At 36.1% G+C, this 23966-nt stretch overlaps 1 protein-coding gene and 1 long non-coding RNA gene across 2 annotated transcripts; one reads left to right on the top strand and one right to left on the bottom strand.

Moving 5' to 3' along the window:
* Positions 1 to 353: 353 nt before the first annotated feature.
* On the bottom strand, positions 354 to 11978 carry LOC307006497. The gene is made up of 3 exons (XR_013799471.1): positions 11836 to 11978; positions 8194 to 8288; positions 354 to 583 (listed from the first exon to the last, which is right to left on the bottom strand). It is a non-coding gene; the product is annotated as an uncharacterized lncRNA (long non-coding RNA).
* A 393-nt stretch (positions 11979 to 12371) lies between these two features.
* On the top strand, positions 12372 to 23951 carry mcm6 (minichromosome maintenance complex component 6). Its single transcript, XM_079628961.1, has 17 exons — positions 12372 to 12589; positions 12903 to 13049; positions 13809 to 13919; positions 14052 to 14301; positions 15401 to 15566; positions 15655 to 15800; positions 15885 to 16035; positions 16924 to 17065; positions 17353 to 17494; positions 17573 to 17680; positions 18700 to 18855; positions 18954 to 19082; positions 21032 to 21193; positions 21278 to 21410; positions 21750 to 21935; positions 22071 to 22210; positions 22690 to 23951. Exons 1-17 carry the CDS (start codon positions 12489 to 12491, stop codon positions 22807 to 22809), a joined length of 2490 nt encoding a protein of 829 aa, XP_079485087.1. The 5' UTR covers positions 12372 to 12488; the 3' UTR covers positions 22810 to 23951.
* The last annotated feature ends 15 nt before the right edge of the window (positions 23952 to 23966 follow it).

Genomic DNA, 23966 nt, shown 5'->3' with positions numbered 1-23966 from the left:
TTCAAATAAATGGGCCTATGAAATAAAATAACCACAATAAATCTAAAATAACCATGACGGTTAGTGTGTAGCGTAGACGTGGTTGTATGGAGCTGTGCGCACATCCTATTGAGTATTCAAAGGTAAATACGGACAGAGTGCACAATATTTACAATTCAAGACCATTTCCTTCTCAGCTAACTGTAGAGATGTGAAGTTGTTGTACAGGTATTTTTAATTTCCTTACTTTGCTTTAAAATATTGATCTTGATATCAGAGGTTCATTCATTGTCTATCATGCAATTATTTATTGAGTGTACAACTTTTCATTATGTTCATAATGATCATGCCCAATGAACCATTTACGAGTCAAGTACAGTAATCTAATCTAACGTTGAGTATCATATCATATAAAGATCAATAAATGGCATTCAGTGAATCAAGTGCAGACATCAGGCCGATGGTGTGAGAGTGAGACGATAATGTTGTTTATGTTTTATGGAACATGACTGTACAAAGAGATTGTAGATTTCTTACGTGCTGGTATGTGTTCCCCGACGCATTTCCTTCTGCCGTCGTCCGTCAGTCTGACTGCTCCTCTCAGCTCCAGTGATAGTAAAAAGAAGTATGCACTATGATGATCACACACACACACACACACACACACACACACACACACACACACACACACACACACACACACACACACACACACACACACACGTCATCATAACAGTCAGTGCATTCCAGGAAACCTGTATTGACCGTGACAGACCTGTCAGGACAATGTTTACTGCTTTTGTTAAAAGTGTAGGTGGCTGTTCTTTGATGCATTAATTCCCTTTCTCACCTGAGGAGACAAGTAAGGGGTCATAAAGTCATCAAGTTCCAAATATTTTGCATTAATCTCTTTTGTCAGCCACTTCAAGCTTGAAAACATTGAGTGATGATGACTGAAGACATTAAATTACACACACGGACACCAGGCACATGAACCCGATACCTAAAGGTTTACGTACCAATTTTAGAATCTGTTTGGCATGTTCAGAGCTATTCAACCATGTGATTGTGGCTCCTGCTTCCCAGGAGCCACAATTCCCCCCCCCCCCCCCCCCCCCCCCCCCCCTGAAACAATTTAGCTGTACGTTCATCGGACATTTTTTAAATGTTACTACTAGTTTAATTCAAAAGTAACGTTCCCATAATGTTTGCAAAATGATAAAATGGAATGATCCCTGAACGTTCACAAAACCCCCCCAAAAAAGTTTAAAATACTGGACATTTTGAATATTCAGAAATTAAACTAAATGGGAATATTAACAAAATGCTCTAGGAATATATTTTTGTTAGCGTGGTTTTTACATTGATTTGTTACGATAAAAAAAAAAAAAAGTTTTCTGTCATGTCAGATACGTCATTTATTAGGGTTCAACTCAATACATGAATGACATGTGAATGCAGGTTTCAAATGACAACATCAGACAGAAAAGGACAGCTGATGATGTTGACAAAATAACCATATTTTGCCATCAAACATGTATTAAATGCAGTAGCCATTATGTTTCACTGTTGTTGGTAGATAGGACTCAATCTCAAACTATTTATTTTTAGTTTATGTGACAAAAAATACAAAAACAATTACTTAAATTTATTATAAAAATATGTGTGATGTTGCTGAAAGGTAACGATAATCTTCAGGATGAATGAAATGTGTTAATAAATATCTCGCAGAGTTGAACAGAAGTAGAGAGATCTAAATTTAAGGTGTATTTTTAAATATCAGGACAGCAGTATTTCTTGGTATAAAAATATGTATTTATATTGCTGTTTTATAATATGTTAATATGCCATTCAAAAAACTAGGGTCAGTAAGATTTCTTTAACGTTTTGAAATAAGTCTCTTGAGATCAAAGGCTGCATTAATTACATAAAAAAATACAGTAAAACAATTTAAAATAACTTTTCTATTTTTCTATTTTAATTTATTTTAAAATATAATTTACTGCTGTGATGGAAAAGCTGAATTTTCAGAATCATTACTCCAGTCTTCAGTGTCACAGTCCTTCAGAAATCATTCTAATATAATTATTTGGTGCTCAAGAAACATTTCTGTTGAAAACAGTTGTGCCGCTTAATATTTTGGTGGAAACCGTGATACATTTTTTTAAAGATTCTTTGATGAACAACAATTCAAAAGAACAGCATTTATTCAAAATATAAATATTTAATCCAATTTTAAATTTCACTTTTGATCAATTTAATGCATTCTTCCTAAATAAAAGTCATGTCTTTTAATAAAAATCGTACTTTTGAACAGTAGTGTGTATTATAGTAAATATGATCATAATAGTTGTTATAACAGATGGTTGTTTTTGAGGCAGTGAGTGATAAACAGTAACTTTGATTAAATAAAAAAAAAATAATAAAATTAATCTTTGAAGTGGTAATGTTGCTATTTCAAAACTAAAGGCAGGAAAAACAGTTTTTGCCATGTGACAAGAATAAGACTAAAGCTCTAGACTACATCATCTCAAATGAGCAAAAGAAACTAGTAACATAATAAAGACATGCAAGAGTACACGTATCAGCCATGATTTCATATACATACGCCGGCCTCTATTTATACAATATTTACTGTCCTGCTGTCTGTAACAAAACAGGAACAACCTTTTTCCGCTTCATTTCAGCAAAGTTAAAAAGTCTAACAGACAACACATATGTTGTTGTGATACAGTGACAGAAAACACGCTTTAAAACACACACTGACGCACACAAACAAACAACCACATGCAAGCTCACATCTGCGCGAAACAGGTTCTTTGGAACCCAAACACACAATAACTCACGCACAGGCTACGTGTTTGCAGGATACTAAAAATATAACAATAGGCCCGCCACAATATGATTATGCTGTATAATAGCTTCCTTCCAGGTCAAGTCCTCTCATCTCTCTCTCTCTGCAAAGCTGCATTCGGCCACGGATCAACCAAAGGATCCATTCACTCATTCGTTTGCTCATTTTCTCACGATCTCAGCACTGTGGAGGATGTCCTCAAAAGTCCAACAACATCCTGAGATAGCTGAGAGACGAGTTTGTGGCACTTATGTGTGTGTGTGTGTGTGTGTGGTTTCTAACACATTTGGTGTGATGTGCTTTTCAGAATGACTTTCAAAGGTGTTGTGATGAAGCACCACAGGAATGAACTTCTTTAATTCAAAACCCACACTGTGATTATACTAAGAATCTCTCGAAAAACATTTAGAGTTTTTTTTTTTGTATGATTCCTGATATCTCTTTGGAATATGAAAATGTTATTTTTGGTTTTAACAAAGTCTCTTTAAGGCAAGTAATTTCACTCGGCGGCCATCTTTGAAACGCCTCTTGGACAGCTATTTCAGTCATGCAACTCCTATCTCTCTGAATGGGGAAACATCAGATTCTCAAAAGCTGTTCACCAAACTTATGATTAAATTTCATATTTGAAATCACTAATGAAATCTGTCTCACAAAGAATTGTGTTTCTAGATGCTAAAAACTGCATGCGCAGTCATAAGCACACGTGACACAATGACTTTACCAATTGGTGATGAGCTCTTTTACAGTGGGGAGAACAAGTATTTGATACACTGTCGATTTTGCAGGTTTTCCCACGTACAAAGCATGTAGTCTGTCATTTTTATCATGGGTACTCTTCAACTGTGAGTGACGGAATCTAAAACAAAAATCCCGAAAATCACATTGTATGATTTTTAAGTAATTAATTAGCATTTTATTGCATGACATAAGTATTGGATACATCAGAAAAGCAGAATATTTGAATACAGAGATCATACGTTTCCTGTAGTTCTTCACCAGGTTTGCACACACTGCAGCAGGGATTCGGGCCCACTCCTCCATACAGACCTTCTCCAGATCCTTCAGGTTTCGGGACTGTCGCTGGGCAATACGGACTTTCAGCTCCCTCCAAAGATTTTCTATTGGGTTCAGGTCTGGAGACTGGCTAGGCCACTCCAGAACCTTGAGATGCTTCTTACGAAGCCACTCCTTAGTTGCCGTGGCTGTGTGTTTCGGGTCGTTGTCATGCTGGAAGACCCAGCCACGACCCATCTTCAATGCTCTTACTGAGGGAAGGAGGTTGTTGGCCAAGATCTCGCGATACATGGCCCCATCCATCCTCCCCTCAATACGGTGCAGTCGTCCTGTCCCCTTTGCAGAAAAGCATCCCCAAAGAATGATGTTTCCACTTCCATGCTTCACGGTTTGGATGGTGTTCTTGGGGTTGTACTCATCCTTCTTCTTCCTCCAAACACGGCGAGTGGAGTTTAGACCAAAAAGCAAAATGTTTGTCTCATCGGACCACATGACCTTCTCCCATTCCTCCTCTGGACCAGGCAGATGGTCATTGGCAAACTTCAGACGGGCCTGGACATGCGCTGGCTTGAGCAGGGGGAAGTTCTGCAGCGTGCGCTGCAGGATTTTAATCCATGACGGCGTAGTGTTACTAATGGTTTTCTTTGAGACTGTGGAACCAGCTCTCTTCAGGTCATTGACCAGGTCCTGCCGTGTAGTTCTGGGCTGATCCCTCACCTTCCTCATGATCATTGATGCCCCACGAGGTGAGATCTTGCATGGTGCCCCAGACCGAGGGAGATTGACCGTCATCTTGAACTTCTTCCATTTTCTAATAATTGCGCCAACAGTTGTTGCCTTCTCACCAAGCTGCTTGCCTATTGTCCTGTAGCCCATCCCAGCCTTGTGCAGGTTTACAATTTTATTATACTTTGCCATTGTGGAGAGGTTGGAGCCTGTTTGTTTGAGTGTGTGGACAGGTGTCTTTTATACAGGTAATGAGTTCAAACAGGTGCAGTTAATACAGGTAGTGAGTGGAGAACAGGAGGGCTTCTTAAAGAAAAACTAACAGGTCTGTGAGAGCCGGAATTCTTGTTGGTAGGTGATCAAATACTTATGTCATGCAATAAAATGCAAATTCATTATTTAAAAATCATACATGTAATATTCTGGATTTTAGTTTTAGATTCCGTCTCTCACAGTTGAAGTGTAACTATGATCAAAATTAGAGACCTCTACATGCTTTGTAAGTAGGAAACCTGCAAAATCGACGGTGTATCAAATACTTGTTCTCCCCACTGTATTTAGAAGGCGGGACTTATTCTTTACTTTCTCCCATTAGTAATACGAGTGCACTGTCTTTCTATATCTAAAGTCTTTGGTTTCACACATTATCAGAGAGAAGAGTCTGATTTTTTAATGAATCAATAGTTTTTGTTTGTTGTTTTTACATTATATTAATATTTTATTCAAAAGTGTACATTTTCAAGGGTAAGAAAGCTTTTTCTTGAAGACTTAAAGCTCTCAAATGATTTCTGGTTCTTCTAAGAAAGCTGTGAAAACGAAATCTTTTCAAAATGTATTGCATCTATATTTTATAATCACCCAATTTACACTGAAATATGAATATTATAATATTACATATATTTTTCTATTGACTAGTAATGAATTGTTAAATGTATTTTTTAAAATCAAATTTGTATTTATGTATTTTAATCTAATTTAATCTATATAATAGATTTAATATTTTTCTAATTACACTTTTATTAATTAATTAATTTCAATCTAATTTTGTATTTACTTACTTATTTTAATATTATCATTCATTCATCACTCCCCCGGTCCCCAGTTTGAAAGCCCTTGGTTTAATTTAATAAAATATATACCTCTCTGACTCTTCCTTTTTTCAAAATTCCAGGTCAATACAAAAGCTTTATGAATCTTATAAAGGCTGGAGTTTGTAGACAGGTGTGTTTTATTATTTATGACTAATCGACTGTTATGGAGAGGCTGTTATCATAATTCAGATTCATGGTCAAGCTGAGCTCAATAGTGAGTGAGCAACAGTTAGCGCTTCCTAACAGTGACCGGCTTTCCTGTGAGTCTAGGGTAACAATGGTGGGAAAAAGGTTCCTTCATTGACGGGACCTATTTTCACACATCCACGTGAAACCCACGACAGCACGCACTCTATGCCCTTGACAAAGACCACCAAGTTCAACAAGGACACGTCTGACAAAAGGACTATCATGACAACATAAACAAAGCGTTAAGAGCACACCTGAGGTTGCCGTGGTGAAGTCCATGGGAAAATGGGAGGGGGGAAGGGGATTTAGGATTTTCCTAATTGAAAGGTAAAGTGTGTCATTTTTTATGTCAAAATAGCTTACAAATAAGGAAGCCATTAACAGGCTGATTTCCCTAAAAGTGTTAACACTGTGGCTGTGTGGTGCTATCAAAACATTGATCTATTTGTTTGAGCATCCGGAGCAAACGGATACAGCAACATTGGCTCAACCAATGGCATTTTGTGGCTGTGTTTGACTGAACAATGAAAGACTGCGGGATTAAAAATCACCATTCCATTTGTCGTCGGTAGTGGCACAAAAATGACACATTGTGCAAACGAATGGCTCTACTGTATAGGCGAATATAAGTGCACCGTTATATGCATGGAAAATGAAAATTCACATTAATACTGGAATTTTGTCGTATTCTGATTATGCATGTGTCATATAAGCATGTGAACATGTCATAACCTGATTAAGCTAATACATCTGATGCAATAAATTGATCAAAAGTGGCAAAGACATGTGTAAACTCATAATGTAAAAACTGCACATAATGTATTAAGTATTTTCTCAAAACGTAATAAAATCTTGAGCTCATAATGTAATAATGTATCTATTGCACTATAAATTCACAAATGTATATTATTATCAAATTATTGATAATATATATATTATATATATTATTATTGTCATATTATCAAAATTGTAAAACATAAAAATAAAAATTACTGATACTAATCTGATGTATCAGTAATACATAAGGTAGCCTACATTTCAAATGACAAACCGTTTTAAAGGTTTTAAAAAACGCACAGTATCAACATAGCAATGAGAGGTGTGTGTGTGTGTGTGTGTGTGTGTGTGTGTGTGTGTGTGTGTGTGTGTGTGTGTGTGTGTGTGTGTGTGTGTGTGTGTGTGTGTGTGTGTGTGTGTGTGTGTGTGTGTGTGTGTGTGTGCGTGTGTGCGTGATGTGTGTATTATCTGCTTCAGTCAACGGAAGCATGGATAAAAGTTAAGCAAACATTTCTTCACTTTAATACAAGTTACAGCAAAACAAAGCCTGAATTTACATCAGAGGGCAAGATGAAAAATATAGTCCAACTTACAATCATGTACAGTGGTTATAAAAAGCCTACACACCCCTGTTAAAACAGTTTGGTTTTGTGATGTAAAAAAGAAAGAAAGATAATTAAAATCAGAACTTTTGCACCTAATAACAACCTGCAGTGCCATAATTGTAATTACAATGCCAATGTATAATTGTTTCACTCATACATTATGTGCTGGTATTATCTTATGAACTGTGATTACATTATAAGTTCCTAAAGTGTGTTAATAATGTCATAAATTTCTCATTCAGTAACCTACATTACCATTACATTATGTGAAAAATCTTTAATTCATTGGAAAATCATCATTACATTATGAGCTCAAGATTTTATAACATTTTTACAATATTATTACATTATAAACATTTTTATTACATTATTAATATTACATTAATGTGCAGTTATTTCATTATGCTTTGTTATTATTGAGTTGCTACAAAATAAAAAAATGTATCCTGTTCTTTTAAACTAAAATAATCCTTCAAAAAAAGGGATTTTTTAAATGAAAAAAAAAAGAAACCATGGTTTGCACAAAAATATTAAGCAGCATTGTTGTTTTCAGCATTGATATAATAATGAGAAATGTTTATTTAGCACCAAATATGATTGATTTCTGAAATATTTGATTAGATTTCTGAAGGATCATGTGACACTGAAGTCTAAGGGATGGTGAAAATTCAGCGTTGCCATCACAGGAATACAATAAATGACATTTGAAATATATCTAAATATAGAAAAAAATATTTAAAATTGTAATAATATTTCATAATCTTACTGGTTTTCTGAATAATGTCTTAACCACCAGAATATAGTCCTTAATCAGAAAACAATGAACATACATGCATTTATTTGACCCTGTCTGTGAGAAAAAGAGCGACCAGCATGAATCAGTGGCAAATAGGCTCCCTGCCTTCACTGACAGTGCATAATTGTCAGACTTTGTGTGAAACGCAAAAACACACACCTGCTGTTAGACACAATGATCTTCCTCCGAAGACTCGTTTTCTCACTGTGTGCTAATGAGAGACCAGCTCAGTCGAAGATTCCCACCAGTCTACCCTAAACAAACAACAAGGAACATACAAAACAGTGAGAGGGGGGGAGTGAGACATCCAGGTGCTGACACAGACAGATGTGCCATTTTATTCCCATGCTTAAAAACACATTTTTGGATATACAAGTGTAAATACTGTGTGCAAATACACCCACCCCAAACACATGGCCCATATATTCAACATGCAGGTTCCTACATGTGTTTGTAGCCTGTGTAATTACAGAAGCCTGGTAAAAACACACCTGAAAATCTGGATTATGAGGGTTTTTTGCTTTTGCAACCAACCCCACTAAATCCTCGCTGGATTTTCACTCTTTGGAAACTCTAACCGAAAGACTTTGTTTGACCTCAAACAGCTCTCAGAGCTCTAAGTGCTCCTGTGACCTTTCTTTTCTGCTGACCTTTGACCTCTGACATCTGTACTCTTTCACTCTCTCGCTACTGTTGGAGGTATCTGAAAGCTGTGTATCTGTGTATAGGGTGCAAACATAACTTTTTGCCAAAACAGCCAATGGTAAGTAAATGGAAAAAAAATTCCAGAGATACCGGCCATGAACATGTATTTAGCATTGTACAAAGCTTGGGGTCTGTATGAATTTTTTATATTTTGAATAGCCTTATGCTTTTAAAAGTCTCTTATGCTCACCAAGGCTGCATTCATGTAATAAAAAATGCATTAAATACAGTAACAGTGAAATATTATTAAAATTTTAAAATAACTGTTTTCTATATATTTATATGTTTTAAAATGTAATTTATTCCCGTGATGACTAAGCTGAATTTTCATTAGTCTTCAGTGTCACATGATCCATCAGAAATCTTTATAATATACTGTTTTGGTGCTAAAGCAACATTTCTATCAATGTTAGGGGTGTAACGATACCTTCATTTCACGATTCGATATATATCACGATACTGAACTCACGATACGATATTATTGCGATACTCCCAAGACATATGATAAAAGGTTAACAAAAAAATTACTGTTGATTAAAATGCTAACTTTGATATTACATTGTGGGTTTAAATGAACAGGTTTGGACTTGGTGCTTGTAATTCAAGGATAATGGTGACACCAGAATAAAAATATTTATGATTCTGAAGCTGACCATTGCATTATTATACATTATAATCAACATTATATAGTAGTTTAATGTAGTACTGACACTAAAACTCTGAAAACATGATTTTTTTCTTATACAGTAATTTCTATTTTGGGTGAACTATCCACGATACATATTGTCACTATCCACGATACGTATTGTTGCATTTTTGTATTGCGATATATTGTGGCACGATATATTGTTACACCCCTAATCAATGTTGAAAACAGCTGTGCAGCTTAGACACTTTTTTATTCAGGATTCTTTATGAATAGAACGGCATTTTTGATCAAATTAACGCACAAACAATGCAGGTCTCTGTATCACTCGTAGCATCATAGTGTACAAGCATTTCTCTGACTCAAAACAACTACATTTTATTACTGCATGCTATTATAGATTTGATTTTTGTAATGAAATCATTTAATGCTGAATCGCTAAATGCACTTTTTCACAAATGCACAGAACACAAGGGTGACTTCAGCACAGCTTTCAGAAAACAAGTTACTCTATCATTTATGGGGGGGGTTGGTCCTACACATCAAAGCACCACCACCCAGAAACAACTCACGTGATATGACTTTCAAAATTATATCTGTCACATCTTGTTTTATGTACCTTGACAAATACTTGCTTTCACCCCGAGTAATATAGTGTCTGTTTTTGGCAGTTGTGCTGTTGTGTGTGGGATTGTGAAAGACATAAATCTCCTGACTAATGCAATATCTTATGCTCACCCTGGCATCTGCAAGCATGCAAGAAAGCCCTCATATATAGGCCTATACTGCTGTGCCAAATGTTACGAAACATCTGATGTACTGAAGGCGCCTACAAAACCGTCTAGACACTGTTCGCCGTAACGATACCTGGCTAAGGTGTGTGTGTGTGTGGTGGGGGATCAGTCACTGCGTTAGTGTATGTTTATCATATTTACTGAGTTACGTCTACGGTCTACTACAGCAAAGTGATTGAAAACATGTTTGGGTTTTAAACACTTTGAGGGCGCATAAACACACATGCATCCACACACAAAGAGAAGAGGGGAGAGAGTGTTCAAATCAACTTAACCATTACAAAAAACACAGTCAAGCGTTAGTTTGACGTCTGCAAGTCTTCATTCAACCTACCAATGAAAGTGTGACTTCAAAATTTAAAAATGCCGCCAGAGGCTGAATTCAACCGCCATAAGGGAAACCACATGAACTAAAGACATACAGAGACCACAACTCAAGGTATACGCCCAACAGACACTAAAAACTCTCAGAAACACACATACACTTACATACCACAAAAATGTGTTCTTACTCACTAGAATCGACCAGCATGAAGTGGGTTTCTTCCAGACCAAACTACCACTTCTTCATTAACCACATACAAATACGGTTATTTGTATACAAAGCCCTCCAGCCACACATATCTGATAACAGAAGCCTGTCAAAAAGATCAGTCACATCTATTAGATTGTCGAAAAAACGAATGAAGAATGTCAGAATGATTTGAAATCTTGACAATGCTTGCGTTTCTGAAGCCCTCGAATCATGTTTTAAACATAATACTTTACAATAGTTATACTTTCACTGTAATGTCAACATTGCAAAGAATTTACCATATTTACTTTTGTAATACATGATTATGATCGTATTCTTCGCAATTCATCTGTGTATGTTATTCCAAAGAAAAAATGTGTATTTGTAATTTTTAATCAAAATGTAGCCTAATAACCTGCTCTTCATCTGAAATGACTTTCTTCTCTGTTGATGCCACTTGACCTGATTCACTTTAAAATATGTCAGATTATCAGAAAAATCATAACATTGACTGATATATTTTGAGATAAATGCCTATTAAATGAATGTATTGAACTACTTAAACATATTTGCTAATTAATTACTTATAAATGAAAACCACAGATCCTATTGTTTTAGTCGTTGTTTGAGGAAAACATAAGTCACATATGTTTTAAAAAAAAACATTTAATGCTGGCCTGGGCATATATCGTATATATCGTACCATTTATGCACAGTGGAAAATGTTTTCACTTGCATGTTTTGACATTTGTAGTTTTTATGCATTGTTTAACTCTCTGGCGCTCTCTGCTGTTTTGATTAAAAAGCTGGCGACTCGGCTGTTAACATAATAATAATATAGCAATAGCGCCATCTACCTTTGACACAAGGCAATTCTTTAAAACCTGACTACCGAACCAAATAATCAGTAAAAAATTACATCATTAACATTAGCTGACCTGCCAGCTAAAATCATTAGCTGACCTAACGTTACCTCGATAACAATGCAAAGTAACGGCAGGTGATGTCACAAATAACTGCACAATAACTGTCATAATTTTTTTATTTTTTTGTGCTGCTGTAGGCCTATTTATACTCTGTGCAAAACAATAATAGCTATTAATTATTTTGAAATGTAACAGTTTCCAAAAGAACAATCTCACCTAAGCAGCAGAGCCGTTGCTAAGCACTATCCATGGCATGAATCATAAACGACTGTGATTGGTTCAACTTCACTGGCCCAGAGAACACTGTAACAGGTACCACGTGACGTGACAAACAGTGCAGCGGTCTAAAATATAATTTTAATGGCACTGTTGAGAAGAGAAGCGTTAGTAAAACACATAATGAAGTGTTACAATAGCAGGTTTGTTATTTAGCCTGCAAGTACTACGTGTGGGTCCAAGTAACGTTACCTGATCAATCAAAAATGTATTAAACGTAAATGTATAAAAAGGTCCACCCGTTTCGAGTAACACCTGTTGCACCCTTTCACATTACCAAATGTTATTTTTATTTTGTTTCAATCGTTGACATTTTTATATTATTTAGAACTAAAATTAACTGAAACTATATAACCTCAACTTGATGCCACGGCACGACCCTCGGCAGAAAGCTCGAATTTGATTGGCCACTATGGCCCAACTGTAGTGGCAGCACAGAGAAGCATCTATCTGATTGGTTCCTGGTGGCGCGAAACAATCACATGGTACAGCATTTCGCGCGAAAACTTTCTGCAAGAGCTCGTGTGCTTCGTGTGGTAGACGGGACGGAGGCTACATTATTGTTATAACTTTGTAATACCAATTGCTTTGAAATGGATCTTTTGGAACCTGGAGCGAATCAGAATGCTGGCCAGATGATCAAGGACGAACTGGCGGAAAAATGCCAAAAATTATTCCAGGCTTTTTTAGAAGAGTGAGTAAATGCTGTGTTTCTTATTGTTCTTCTGGATCACAGGTTTACACGATGGACACCGGAAATAGAATAACAACAATAATTCGAATAAACATTACACGCTTGTACAGTAACGTTACGCGTATGAAACATGTTATGTAAACTAACGTTACTTATATATTTGTATGCAATGCACATTTTCTAATTAGACTTGTGCACGTGATGTGACCATGCATCATCTTTGCTATAATGTACTATATAATGTGATCAAGTGATTTGTATTAATTTGTGGTCTTAATCAGAATTTTACACTAATACTTTTACCTCTTCGCAGGTTTCATAATAGTGATGGAGAAGTCAAGTACCTGCGGGACGCAGAGGAATTGATCCGGCCGGAGAGAAACACACTCGTGGTCAGTTTTACTGACCTTGAGGGCTTTAATCAAGAACTGGCAACCGCCATTCAGGAGGAATTCTACAGGTCTGTAAGGAGCCAAAAGAAAAGAAAAAATAATAATCTCATACATTGCTTCAGAATCAAGCCACCATATACTCTCCCACTTTATATTAAGTGTCTTTAACTAATATACACTTAAATTAATCATTTGATACAGTGCACTTTAACATTGTACCTATTTCATGTAATTACAGCTGTAATTAATATATAATTACACAGTTTAACACGCCCTTAAACCTAAACATACCACCAAACCTGTAATCCACCTCAAAAGCAGCAAAAGTGTTTTGCAGTACAACATGAACACATTCAGTTCATTGTATTTAAGTACAGTTAAAGACATCTTATATAAAGTGTGACTCCATATGCTTTGCTTATCTTACTGTTTAATTACTAGTACACATTGATCATAATATTAATGCTTAAAATTGTAAGTTGTTATAACTATAGTAACAACATTTAAGTTTAGCTTTTATAATTATTGAAATGTTTTGATATAATACTGGTATAGCACTTTCAAGTTATTGCATGCTTACGTTTGAAACATAAGTGTGAGTGGATCAGAGAATCTGCCTGAAAGAACCTGAAGCACTCTTATGTAACCCATAATGATAAATACATAATCTCAGATGTGCGGTTATTGTGCAAATGAATGTGTATAATATGAGTATGTACTGCAAATGGACTTGCATTTGGCAAAGGCTTTGACAGCTACAAAGCTGCCTTTTGAAATTGATAACACATTGTTTTTAATAAATATATATTTTTTTATTTTTTATTTAGACTTTACCCCTTCCTGTGCCGTGCCGTGCGTAATTTTGCTCGGGATCATGGAGAAATTCCCGTCTCCAAGGAGTTCTATGTTGCCTTCCAGGATCTACCAACCAGACACAAGTAAAGAGAATTTTAAGATGCGATGACTGATTAATCATTTTAAACTAAAATATTTGACACAATTATACATGGATGTTTTGATATTTTGAACAAATACGTCTCTAACTGATGTTCTCTTCTTGGTTCCTGCAGGATCCGTGAGTTAACCGCGGTGAAAGTCGGCTCACTCGTGCGCATCAGCGGACAGGTTGTCCGTACTCACCCTGTTCACCCTGAGCTGGTGAGCGGGACCTTCCTGTGTTTGGACTGTCAGGGAATGATCAAAGACGTGGAGCAGCAGTTTAAATACACCCAGCCGAGCATTTGCCGCAATCCTGTGTGCAACAACCGTAGACGTTTTCTCCTGGATACAAACAAATCCAAATTCATTGACTTTCAGAAGGTATGACAGGTGTTTTTTAAACCATATACTTTTACGTTCTTTGGTAAACACCCTATCCTGTCTTGAAATGAAGGAGAAGTCACAGTGCAAAGCGTGTTCTACAGGGAAGGTTAAAAAAGGGTGCTGTGTAGTTGATAATGTCACAGGTTCATCTGTAAGGATATTTTTCTGTTGGCTCTGCAAAAGTTAAGTATGCCATTTTTCTGAAACATATTTTTGAGTAAAGTGTCAGGGAAAATACATTTTTACATGACAATTTGCAATAAAATAAAAACCTCCGGCCATTTATATAAAATCATCATAGAAGCAAACTGAAAATTAAGATAATGAAATCAGTACTATTGAGAATGGAAAGGTGTGTCAATAGATGTTTCTAATGTCAGTTTAATAGAGGCATACCTTTTATTATTTATGTATTTAGACAGGGATAGGGCTGCGTGATTTGTAGAAAAAATATAATTGCTTATTATCTGATAAAAATTGTGACTGTGATAAAAAATATTATTAGCTGAACAAAACCATTAGGTACCACATGGCTGCACAATTTGGCCAAACATTCTAAAGGTATTATAAGTTATTAATAATAATAACAATAGTTATTGTTGACAATTATATTATTGTAATATTTCACACATTGAAGCACAAATATTTATTTAATTAAATGACAGCCGCAATTGTATAAGCCGAAAACTCTTATTTTTTTATGGAATATTGCAGTATTTATTATATGTATATTTATTGTATTGTTATTTGTAATCTTTAATTAAAATAACTTCCCGCCCTAAAAAAAATCAATTTTTCCTTGTCCGAGAAGCCGTTTCACTCGGATTATTCACAATAGGGAAGAAAAGACTATTGCAACTTTCATTTCATGCCAACTTTAATCATGCAGCCCTACACAGAAATAACAGTTGCAGAAAACAACGTATAACAGGTTTGAATGTTATATTTATATAAGCCTATTTTATTGCGCTCTGTCAGTATGATTGAACAGATGGCATTTTGTCATACTGGCCTCAAGCCATCCTCTTTGTCGACCACTGTATCTACAATTTAGTGTTATTAGTTTACGTTGACGGTTTACTTACCCTGATTCCAGGTGCGTATCCAGGAGACCCAGGCTGAGCTGCCACGAGGCTCCATTCCTCGTAGCATGGAGGTGATTCTGCGGGCTGAGGCTGTGGAGTCGGCACAGGCCGGTGATAAATGCGACTTCATTGGCTCCCTCATCGTTGTGCCGGATGTATCTCAGCTGGCCACGCCAGGTATACAGCTCTCATCCAGTCGGGCATCACTGATGATAATAATACAGTGCTTGTAATTCTTAGCATCATGCGATTATGTTTGTTTCAGGCGTGCGTGCTGAGACCAGCACACGTACTGGTGGTGTGCAGGGTTACGAGAACGAGGGTCTCCGCGGGCTTAAAGCGCTGGGCGTCAGAGAACTTTCCTACAAACTTGCTTTCTTGGCATGCCACGTATGCCTCACCAATCCCAGAGTAAGTGTCAAGCTCAACATTTCGACACGGAGGTCTCATTTTCTATCACTTACCATTATTTTAATGGGCTGTCTCTGTTTGTAGTTTGGAGGTAAGGAGATCCGGGATGAGGAGCAGACAGCAGAGAGCATTAAGAAACAGATGTCGGTACAGGAGTGGGAGAAGGTGTTTGAGATGAGTCAAGATAAAAACCTCTATCACAACCTCTGCACCAGCCTCTTCCCTACCATTCACGGTCAGTCACTATGACTATCTTTGGCCATATATGTCTTATTCGAAGTTAGGCACAAACACAAATCGACACTATCAAAATATGATTATTGTTGATTATGTTCTATTTATACTAAGGTCTGTATGAACACTTGATTCTGTTTGGCTGGAAGGTGTGCATTAAAACCTTTTAATGCACAGGTCGCTCCAGTCAGTTTAATCACCATTCTATATTAATGCATTTTTTTCATAAAGAGATTGCAAAAGTAATCCATATGAATCGAGCATCTCTCGCAAGCACGTTTGAGATTTTGTTTACCATATTTGATATGCCCTATGTATGTGCTTTGATCAATGATTTTACATGAATAAAAGCCTAAATGAAATCTATTCATTCAAGTTTTGTGGACTTCCAATGAATGGACAGAAATCTCTTGGGTTTCTTTAAAATTATCTTAATTTGTGTTTCGAAAATGAACGAAAGTCCAGGGTTCTTATTATTCCAAGTGTTTGCAATACAATTACTGTAAGTAAATGACCATTTTTGAGTGAACTAACCCTTTAAAGAGCTATTTCTACCTGAACTGCCCTTTAACATTAATTTTAGTGGTTTAACCAAATGTTGTTCAGTTGATTTAGACACAATAGTTTTAGATTTAAACCTTTTAGGTAATCTTGACTATCTTTTGACTTGACATTTTTTACATTGTATGATAGTTAACAGCACAGTTAATAGCTGTCACCGAAGTAATCTTGAGATTTGTTGGCCAACAAAGACACGTGGTCTTTGACATGTAGACATCATTTGTATACATGATTTGTATACATCTCAAATAGCATTCTACATGAACCATTCCACACAGCTTGTTGAATAATATCAAGATGGTTTACATTATTCATGTGTTGTTTTCAGGTAATGACGAGGTAAAGCGGGGAATTTTGCTCATGCTGTTTGGAGGTGTTCCTAAAACCACCATGGAGGGCACATCTCTGAGAGGAGACATCAACGTCTGCATCGTGGGAGATCCCAGCACAGCCAAGAGCCAGTTTCTTAAGTGAGACTTCTAAAGCACATGAACAGTAGCCGCGTTTCCATTACCGTTCAAATTGCACAAATTGATTTGTATCGATATTTAAAAGAAAATCGCAAAAGTTTTGAGCAAATCTGTAATGGAAAAGCGGCTATTGTTACGGGATTTATTATATATTACTGTAATTACTCTAGAACAGGTTAAAAATATAGAAGGTATAAAGTAAACGTAGTGACATTTCAGCTAGTTTTACATGTTAGCCCGAAATGTGTATTAAAAAGTAGAATACCAATGGTTTGGCTGTTATTCAGGCATGTTGAGGAGTTCAGTCCACGGGCGGTCTACACCAGCGGGAAAGCCTCCAGCGCGGCAGGTCTCACAGCTGCTGTGGTGAGAGACGAGGAATCACACGAGTTTGTCATTGAAGCTGGAGCGCTCATGCTGGCTGACAATGTGAGTTAATCTTTTTACAAATTATTTATTTGTGTAAAACCCAAGTGATTTGATATTCATAGTATGTGTTGTCGATAGGGTGTTTGCTGCATTGATGAGTTTGATAAGATGGAAACGAGAGATCAAGTGGCCATCCACGAGGCCATGGAGCAGCAGACCATCTCCATCACCAAAGCAGGGGTCAAGGTAGGGGTCAAAGATAAAAAAAAAAAAATTATTAAGATGTAACTGACATGCGAGAACCAAAATTTTATTATGTTCCATGTCTTAATATGCTTTACCGGTTTAAATAACTTTAATATTTAAATTGGCAAGGTATAAAAACAAATGAAAAGGATCAACTTTTCTGAAGATGCAACACTGCAATGTCATCTGAACTAGGGATGCACGATATATCGGCCACCATATCGCTATCCGATACATGTTCATTTTTAATGTTATCTGTATCGGCCCGATAAGAAAATTTGGCTGATATATTAAAGCGGATTAATAATGGATTATTTCCTTCCGCTGAGACACTTCAGAGGTGCACGGTTCATCATGATGGTTTTGAACTGCTTGAAATATTGGAATCACTTCAAAAAAGGAAAATACAGTTAAAACATGTGCTGCGCAAGTCACATAGGCTACATCAAATTATAATGAGAACATTATAATTGTGTGCTTGGGACTTTTAATGGTGAGACTTATGTTTTTGTAACCAGGCTCTCAAAAATTATATAAAAGTTTGGATTGAGATTTATTGGCCAATATATCGGTTATCGGCACTCATATATAAAGAGTTATCAGCCAAAATGTTCATATCGGTGCATCTCTAATCTAAACGTAACCATGTTAGAGACAATATTCCACAATTTGTATCAGTTGTCAGATTTCTACACTGTAAAAAATGTCCCCCTACGTCATCTTAAAAACGTATGTCCAATTGCTTCCTTTATTTTTTAAGTATGAAAGTTATTTCAACTCATTTTGACATAACTTAAACTGATGTAACTTAAAAAATGAAATTGAAATTGGTTCAATTATTTTGATGAGTTAAAGTAATTAAAAACACATGTTGCCATCAGTCTACAGTTTTTTTTATTGTGTTTTATCATATTTTTACAGTTATTAGTTTATCATGTCTACGGGTATATTGCTCAACCCTAGCCCTAATAGGAAGTATATTTTATACTTGTTCCATAAAAATATTTTTCAAATTGTAGGCCACTCTGAATGCTCGCACATCTATCTTGGCTGCGGCGAACCCAGTGAGCGGGCGTTACGACCGCTCCAAATCTCTCAAGCAGAACATCAACCTGTCGGCACCCATCATGTCACGATTTGATCTCTTCTTCATCCTGGTGGACGACTGCAATGAGGTATGAGCATGTTTGTTCTGAACAGCATATGAAGATGTTTGTGGATACAGAAGGATGCTGTTATACTGTTAGTAAATGCCTCTTGTCACTCTCTTCAGGTCACAGATTATGCCATAGCCAGGCGTATAGTGGATCTTCACTCCAGGATTGAGAATTCTGTCGAGCGTGTCTACAATCTAGATGAGATTCGCAGATACCTGCTGTTTGCTCGCCAGTTCAAACCGAAGGTGAGCGACAGGAAGACTCATATTCATTCTTTCTGATGCTGCCACAAAATATTGAGCAAATGAATCTGAATACTAGGGCTGGGTTAAAAATATTGATTTCTCAATTTTAAATGATTTAATTGTGCCATATCGATTCTTAAATCCCAAGTATTGATTTTTGGTCTGTGCCGTTTTCAGTTCATGCGGGAACTAAAGTTCACTAAACATTATTTTGTAGCACGCCTCCCATCCAACAAAACTTTGTGCTTTGTTCATTTTGATATGAAACTCAATTAGAGATGCATAATTACAATTTTCTAGGCTGATTTCCTTCATTGATTTTTCATTGAGTTTGACCTGCCAATACCGATTTTAGCTGATTCCGATTTCATTTTTTCTAACCACTTTACAGCACACACAAATATACATTTTCTAACTTCTCTTTAATAGAACATTTTAACAGATAATCGCTATAAAATAGAACTAGGCCTATATAAATTACTCTTAGTGTGGGAAATTCACACACATCTAAAGTGCAGTGTTATGGAAGAACCATTTCCTTCTTTTTACATCCAATATCCAACAAATTTTTGTTTAAATATATTTAGCAAACTAAACTTTTGTTTGAAAACAGGGAAAACAGGTAATGGAAATAAAATATATAAAAAGAATATATATACATATATATCTCCTTGCAGTATTTTAGAAGTTGGTCATTAATAAACTTGATCGTCTTGAAGCTTGTTAATGGGGAGGTGTACAACCATTGGATGTAAATGGTAAACAACAAAAACAACCAAAAGATCTTGTCGTTTCAGTCATACTTCGATATGTTTACAAGACAGCAAACATTTAAAAAAAACTTACACTCGGGTTTGATTTGGGCATGTACCTGTCTGTGTAGGCTATTACATAAACTAAAAGAAAGCTTATAGGCCTACCTATAATCTCCTTTTTTTCCCTTTTTTTTTTTATAAAACACCATATATTTTTACCCAAACTGAATAATAAAAACAAGTTTAAATGAGTACATTTTCTATAAATATTTTTGAGTCTTAATTTTCTTTTCTGACATAGCCTACTCCAGTTCTTGTTAAAAGTGCGTTTTGGGCACTTTTTGTTTGAAATTATATTTATTTTGTCCATCAAAAGTGTGCTTTCACTTTAATTGAGCGTGAGCAGCGTAGCAAAAAATAGACTTGCCGAAACCCGCGCTTCACCGCTGCTCACCGCTCATGCTTGATGCAGAAATTTTTTTTTTGGTGTGAAACGGCCGTAATTCCCGAGGTTTCCTGCATGTGCGTTCCTTGATTCCTTAATTGTGTGCACGTGTGATGCTGATGTTGCACGATGTTAATAATGCGGTGCCCGAGTGCATTTGACCCGGCATAAAATCGGCATATGTCAGACTGAAAATCAGATCACGTGAAAATCTGCCAATTCCGGTCACCAGCCGATCAATCGGTGCATCTCTACAAATGATGTCAATTTTATTACGAAATGCAGATGGATGTAGTTGCCGATTATCTTTTCCTCTTTACTTTTAGCTATAGCATGAAATAAAAGATACAGTAGAACTTACCGTAATGAATCATGTCTCAATCATTGTTTTAACAGTTCAATGTTTTTATACAAATCAGTTGCTCATTTTAACCTTCAATAATAATGTTTCAACCAACAGGGTTGTGTAGTTGTATAGAAAACTGTATAGTTTTCAGTATTAGTTCAGAGATTTTTTTTTCTTTGAGAAAAGTTGATGTCCTGTACCTTATATACCATATATCCAAATGGATCGATGTGGAAATGAGTTGAATCGAGATCGGAGTTGAATTGAATCACAAGCTTATGAATCAAAATTGAATTTAATTGTGATGTTTTTGTCAATGCCCAGCCCTATTGAATATCAGGTGTAAATATGGCCGAAGTCAGCTATTTATTAACTGTGTTTCAATCTGCGTGCGTGAAATCAGATCTCAAAGGAGTCTGAGGAATTCATCGTGGAGCAGTACAAGCGTCTGAGACAGCGGGACGGCTCTGGAGTCACTAAATCAGCCTGGAGGATCACAGTTCGCCAGCTGGAGAGCTTGATCCGTCTTTCTGAGAGCATGGCCAGGATGCACTGCTGTGATGAGGTGGGAACGAAAGGCAGGAGCATGATTTTGGTTATTAGATATTAGTTAAAAACATTTTTAAATATCCCTGTTTCTATTTTTTAGGTTCATCCTAAGCATGTCAAGGAGGCTTTCAGGCTGCTGAACAAGTCCATCATTCGGGTCGAGACTCCTGATATTAATCTGGACCAGGAGGAAGAGGAGGCCATGGAGGAGGAAGACGACAATCAGATGAATGGTACAGTTGTCTTCTCTTTCTAGACACATTAACGTTTCATTCAGGCTCATTTTCGTGTTCAACATGGTTCTAAATCAATGGTTCTCAACCAGAGGGGGCCCCAATATGTCTTTACAATTTATTTTAATTATTTAAATTGACTTATATTTAAGTCAATCGTCCATTGGTATTTTCATCATATCGGTGAATAAAGGTCAGGCTACTACTCTATGCGGTAGAAGTAACTTCAAGATAAATCTAAACTAATTATTTAACTGGAAAACGTTTGCAAGCATAAAGGGAAAGCCATCTTTCGTTATTGGGAGAGTTTTTAACCATTTCTTTTCTCGCTCTGTTTAGGCCATGATGCACCTAACGGTGTGAACGAAGCTGTTAACGGGGAAGTGAATGGTCACGAGCACACAAATGGTATTAACGGTCATGGGGTCAACGGAGAAAGCGATAAACCCTCACTGCGACTATCGTTTGCTGAATATAAACGCATTTCAAACCTGTTGGTGCTACATCTGCGTCATGCCGAAGAAGGTGAGCACTCTGTACAAGTCTTGACAAGCTGTCATTTTAGCAATTATTATGCACTTTTATCACAAACTACAACATGACAAGCTCAGACAAACACAACCCAGAGGAATCTAATTTGCATTGTGCCATTTCTCCTAGTCGAGGACGAGTCTGCACTTAAGAAGAGTGAAGTTGTGAACTGGTACCTGAAGGAAATCGAATCAGAGATCGATTCAGAATTGGAACTCATCAATAAGAAGACAATGATAGAGAAAGTGATCTACAGACTGGTTCATTACGTAAGGAAACCTTTTCATGTGATATACATCTTTTTAGTTATATGTGAATATATGGAAGCTCGTTTCCACCACAGAAAAAAAAGGTAATTGCAACCTTTTAACTCACAATTGTGACATTTTTTCTCACAATTGTTTATATCTCACAATTTGGACTTTATAACTCGCAATTGCAAATTTGGGTCTCACAATTCTGAGAAAAAAAAAAGCTAGAATTACCAGATATAACCTCGCATTTTTGACTTTCTCGCAACTCCGAGTTTCTAACTTGCAACTTTTTCTCAGAATTGTGAGATATACATTTAAAATTGCGAGTTACAAAGTCAGAATCGTAAACATGCATTTGCAAGAAAGAGTCAGAATTGAGGGATAAAAAGTCGCAATTTGCTTTTTACTCTTTATTCTATGGTGGAAACAAGTGGGATGGAGACTACATTAAAAGTGTTTTAACAAAAAAATGTATCCACTTTTATTTTTATCAGGATTATATTCTGATTGAGCTGACACAGTCTGGTCTGAAAGGGTCAGCTGAGTCCAGTGGAACAGAATCCCAGGAGGATGTTACTCTGGTGGTCAACCCCAACTACACATTCGATGACTAGATCTTCTGCTGTATTAACTCCAAATAAGGGATGTTTGATGAGATGGTGTTCTGGAAGCAGCCCTATTCAGTGTCTTCTCTCTGGTTGTTTTCTGGTTTTAGGATGGATATATCCATCATAATTTTTAAGAGGATTTATGACCTTCCAAAAAAAGGAGGGAAATTTATTTTTTTGTAAATATGTTTCTTGTTTTGACTGTTATAGTGTTTTAGAATATTTTAGAATGTTAGTAAAGAACATACAATGCATAAAATGTTTTGCATATACAGTTTATCATGTTTTGTTTAAAGTGCTGTCAAAGTATAACATCAAAATAACTTGTGTTCATTATGCAATACATTTTAAAGTGGTTTATTTTGTGAAAAGTGAGTTGTGTTTAAACCAGAAATGTTGAAATACCCTTTCAAATGTTATTGGGCAGTTGTCAGTACAAACTGCACGTTCAAATACATTGAATTTTTTAAATCAAACATTTTCATGTATGAATAAATATAAACTGGATTAAGAATTTAACTAAATACACGGCTAAGTTATTTTGGTGCATTTATTGCAAATACAAAACATTCAATATTTACAGAGACAAATCAAGGAAAAAAATTGAGAGGTAACTTAATTTCTAAAATGAACAAACGCATAATAAATGAACTAGTTAGTACATCAGAAGAGTCTTGTGACTTGCAACTGAAGAATTTAAATGAAACTTACACTTAAGAATGTAAATGGCCTCTTTTTTTTTCAAGAAACATGCAAATATACAAACACATTCAGGAGAACATAAGAGTTCAAAAGAAACATTCTTCTGTATAGTCAGATATCTAAAGGAAGTAATAAGAATCACATATATGAAGAGGACAATTAAAAGACTAAGGATAAGGAGAAAATAAAATATTAAGAACCCTACATTTTTATAGGGAAACAATACTAACCAGAGATAGAAAATAAATAAAAAAACATGACCGAAAGCTGCATGGTTAAACCTGAACATCGGAGCCATTACAAAAGAATCGTTGATGTTGTTTCAGAAATCTATCACATTTTGTATTGCTAGTTTAAAGATTTAAGTAGTTGGTCTACCTCAATCAAAAAAATGTGAGAGTAGGAAGTGAGACCATACATTTCTGTTTATGGACGAAAGATTTGCCAAACAAAATAAAAAA

Source organism: Phoxinus phoxinus (genome assembly GCF_949152265.1).
Source record: "Phoxinus phoxinus genome assembly, chromosome: 11".
Lineage (NCBI taxonomy): Eukaryota > Metazoa > Chordata > Actinopteri > Cypriniformes > Leuciscidae > Phoxinus > Phoxinus phoxinus.
Note: the sequence above shows the minus strand (reverse complement) of the source record. Positions and strands in the feature narration are given on the sequence as shown.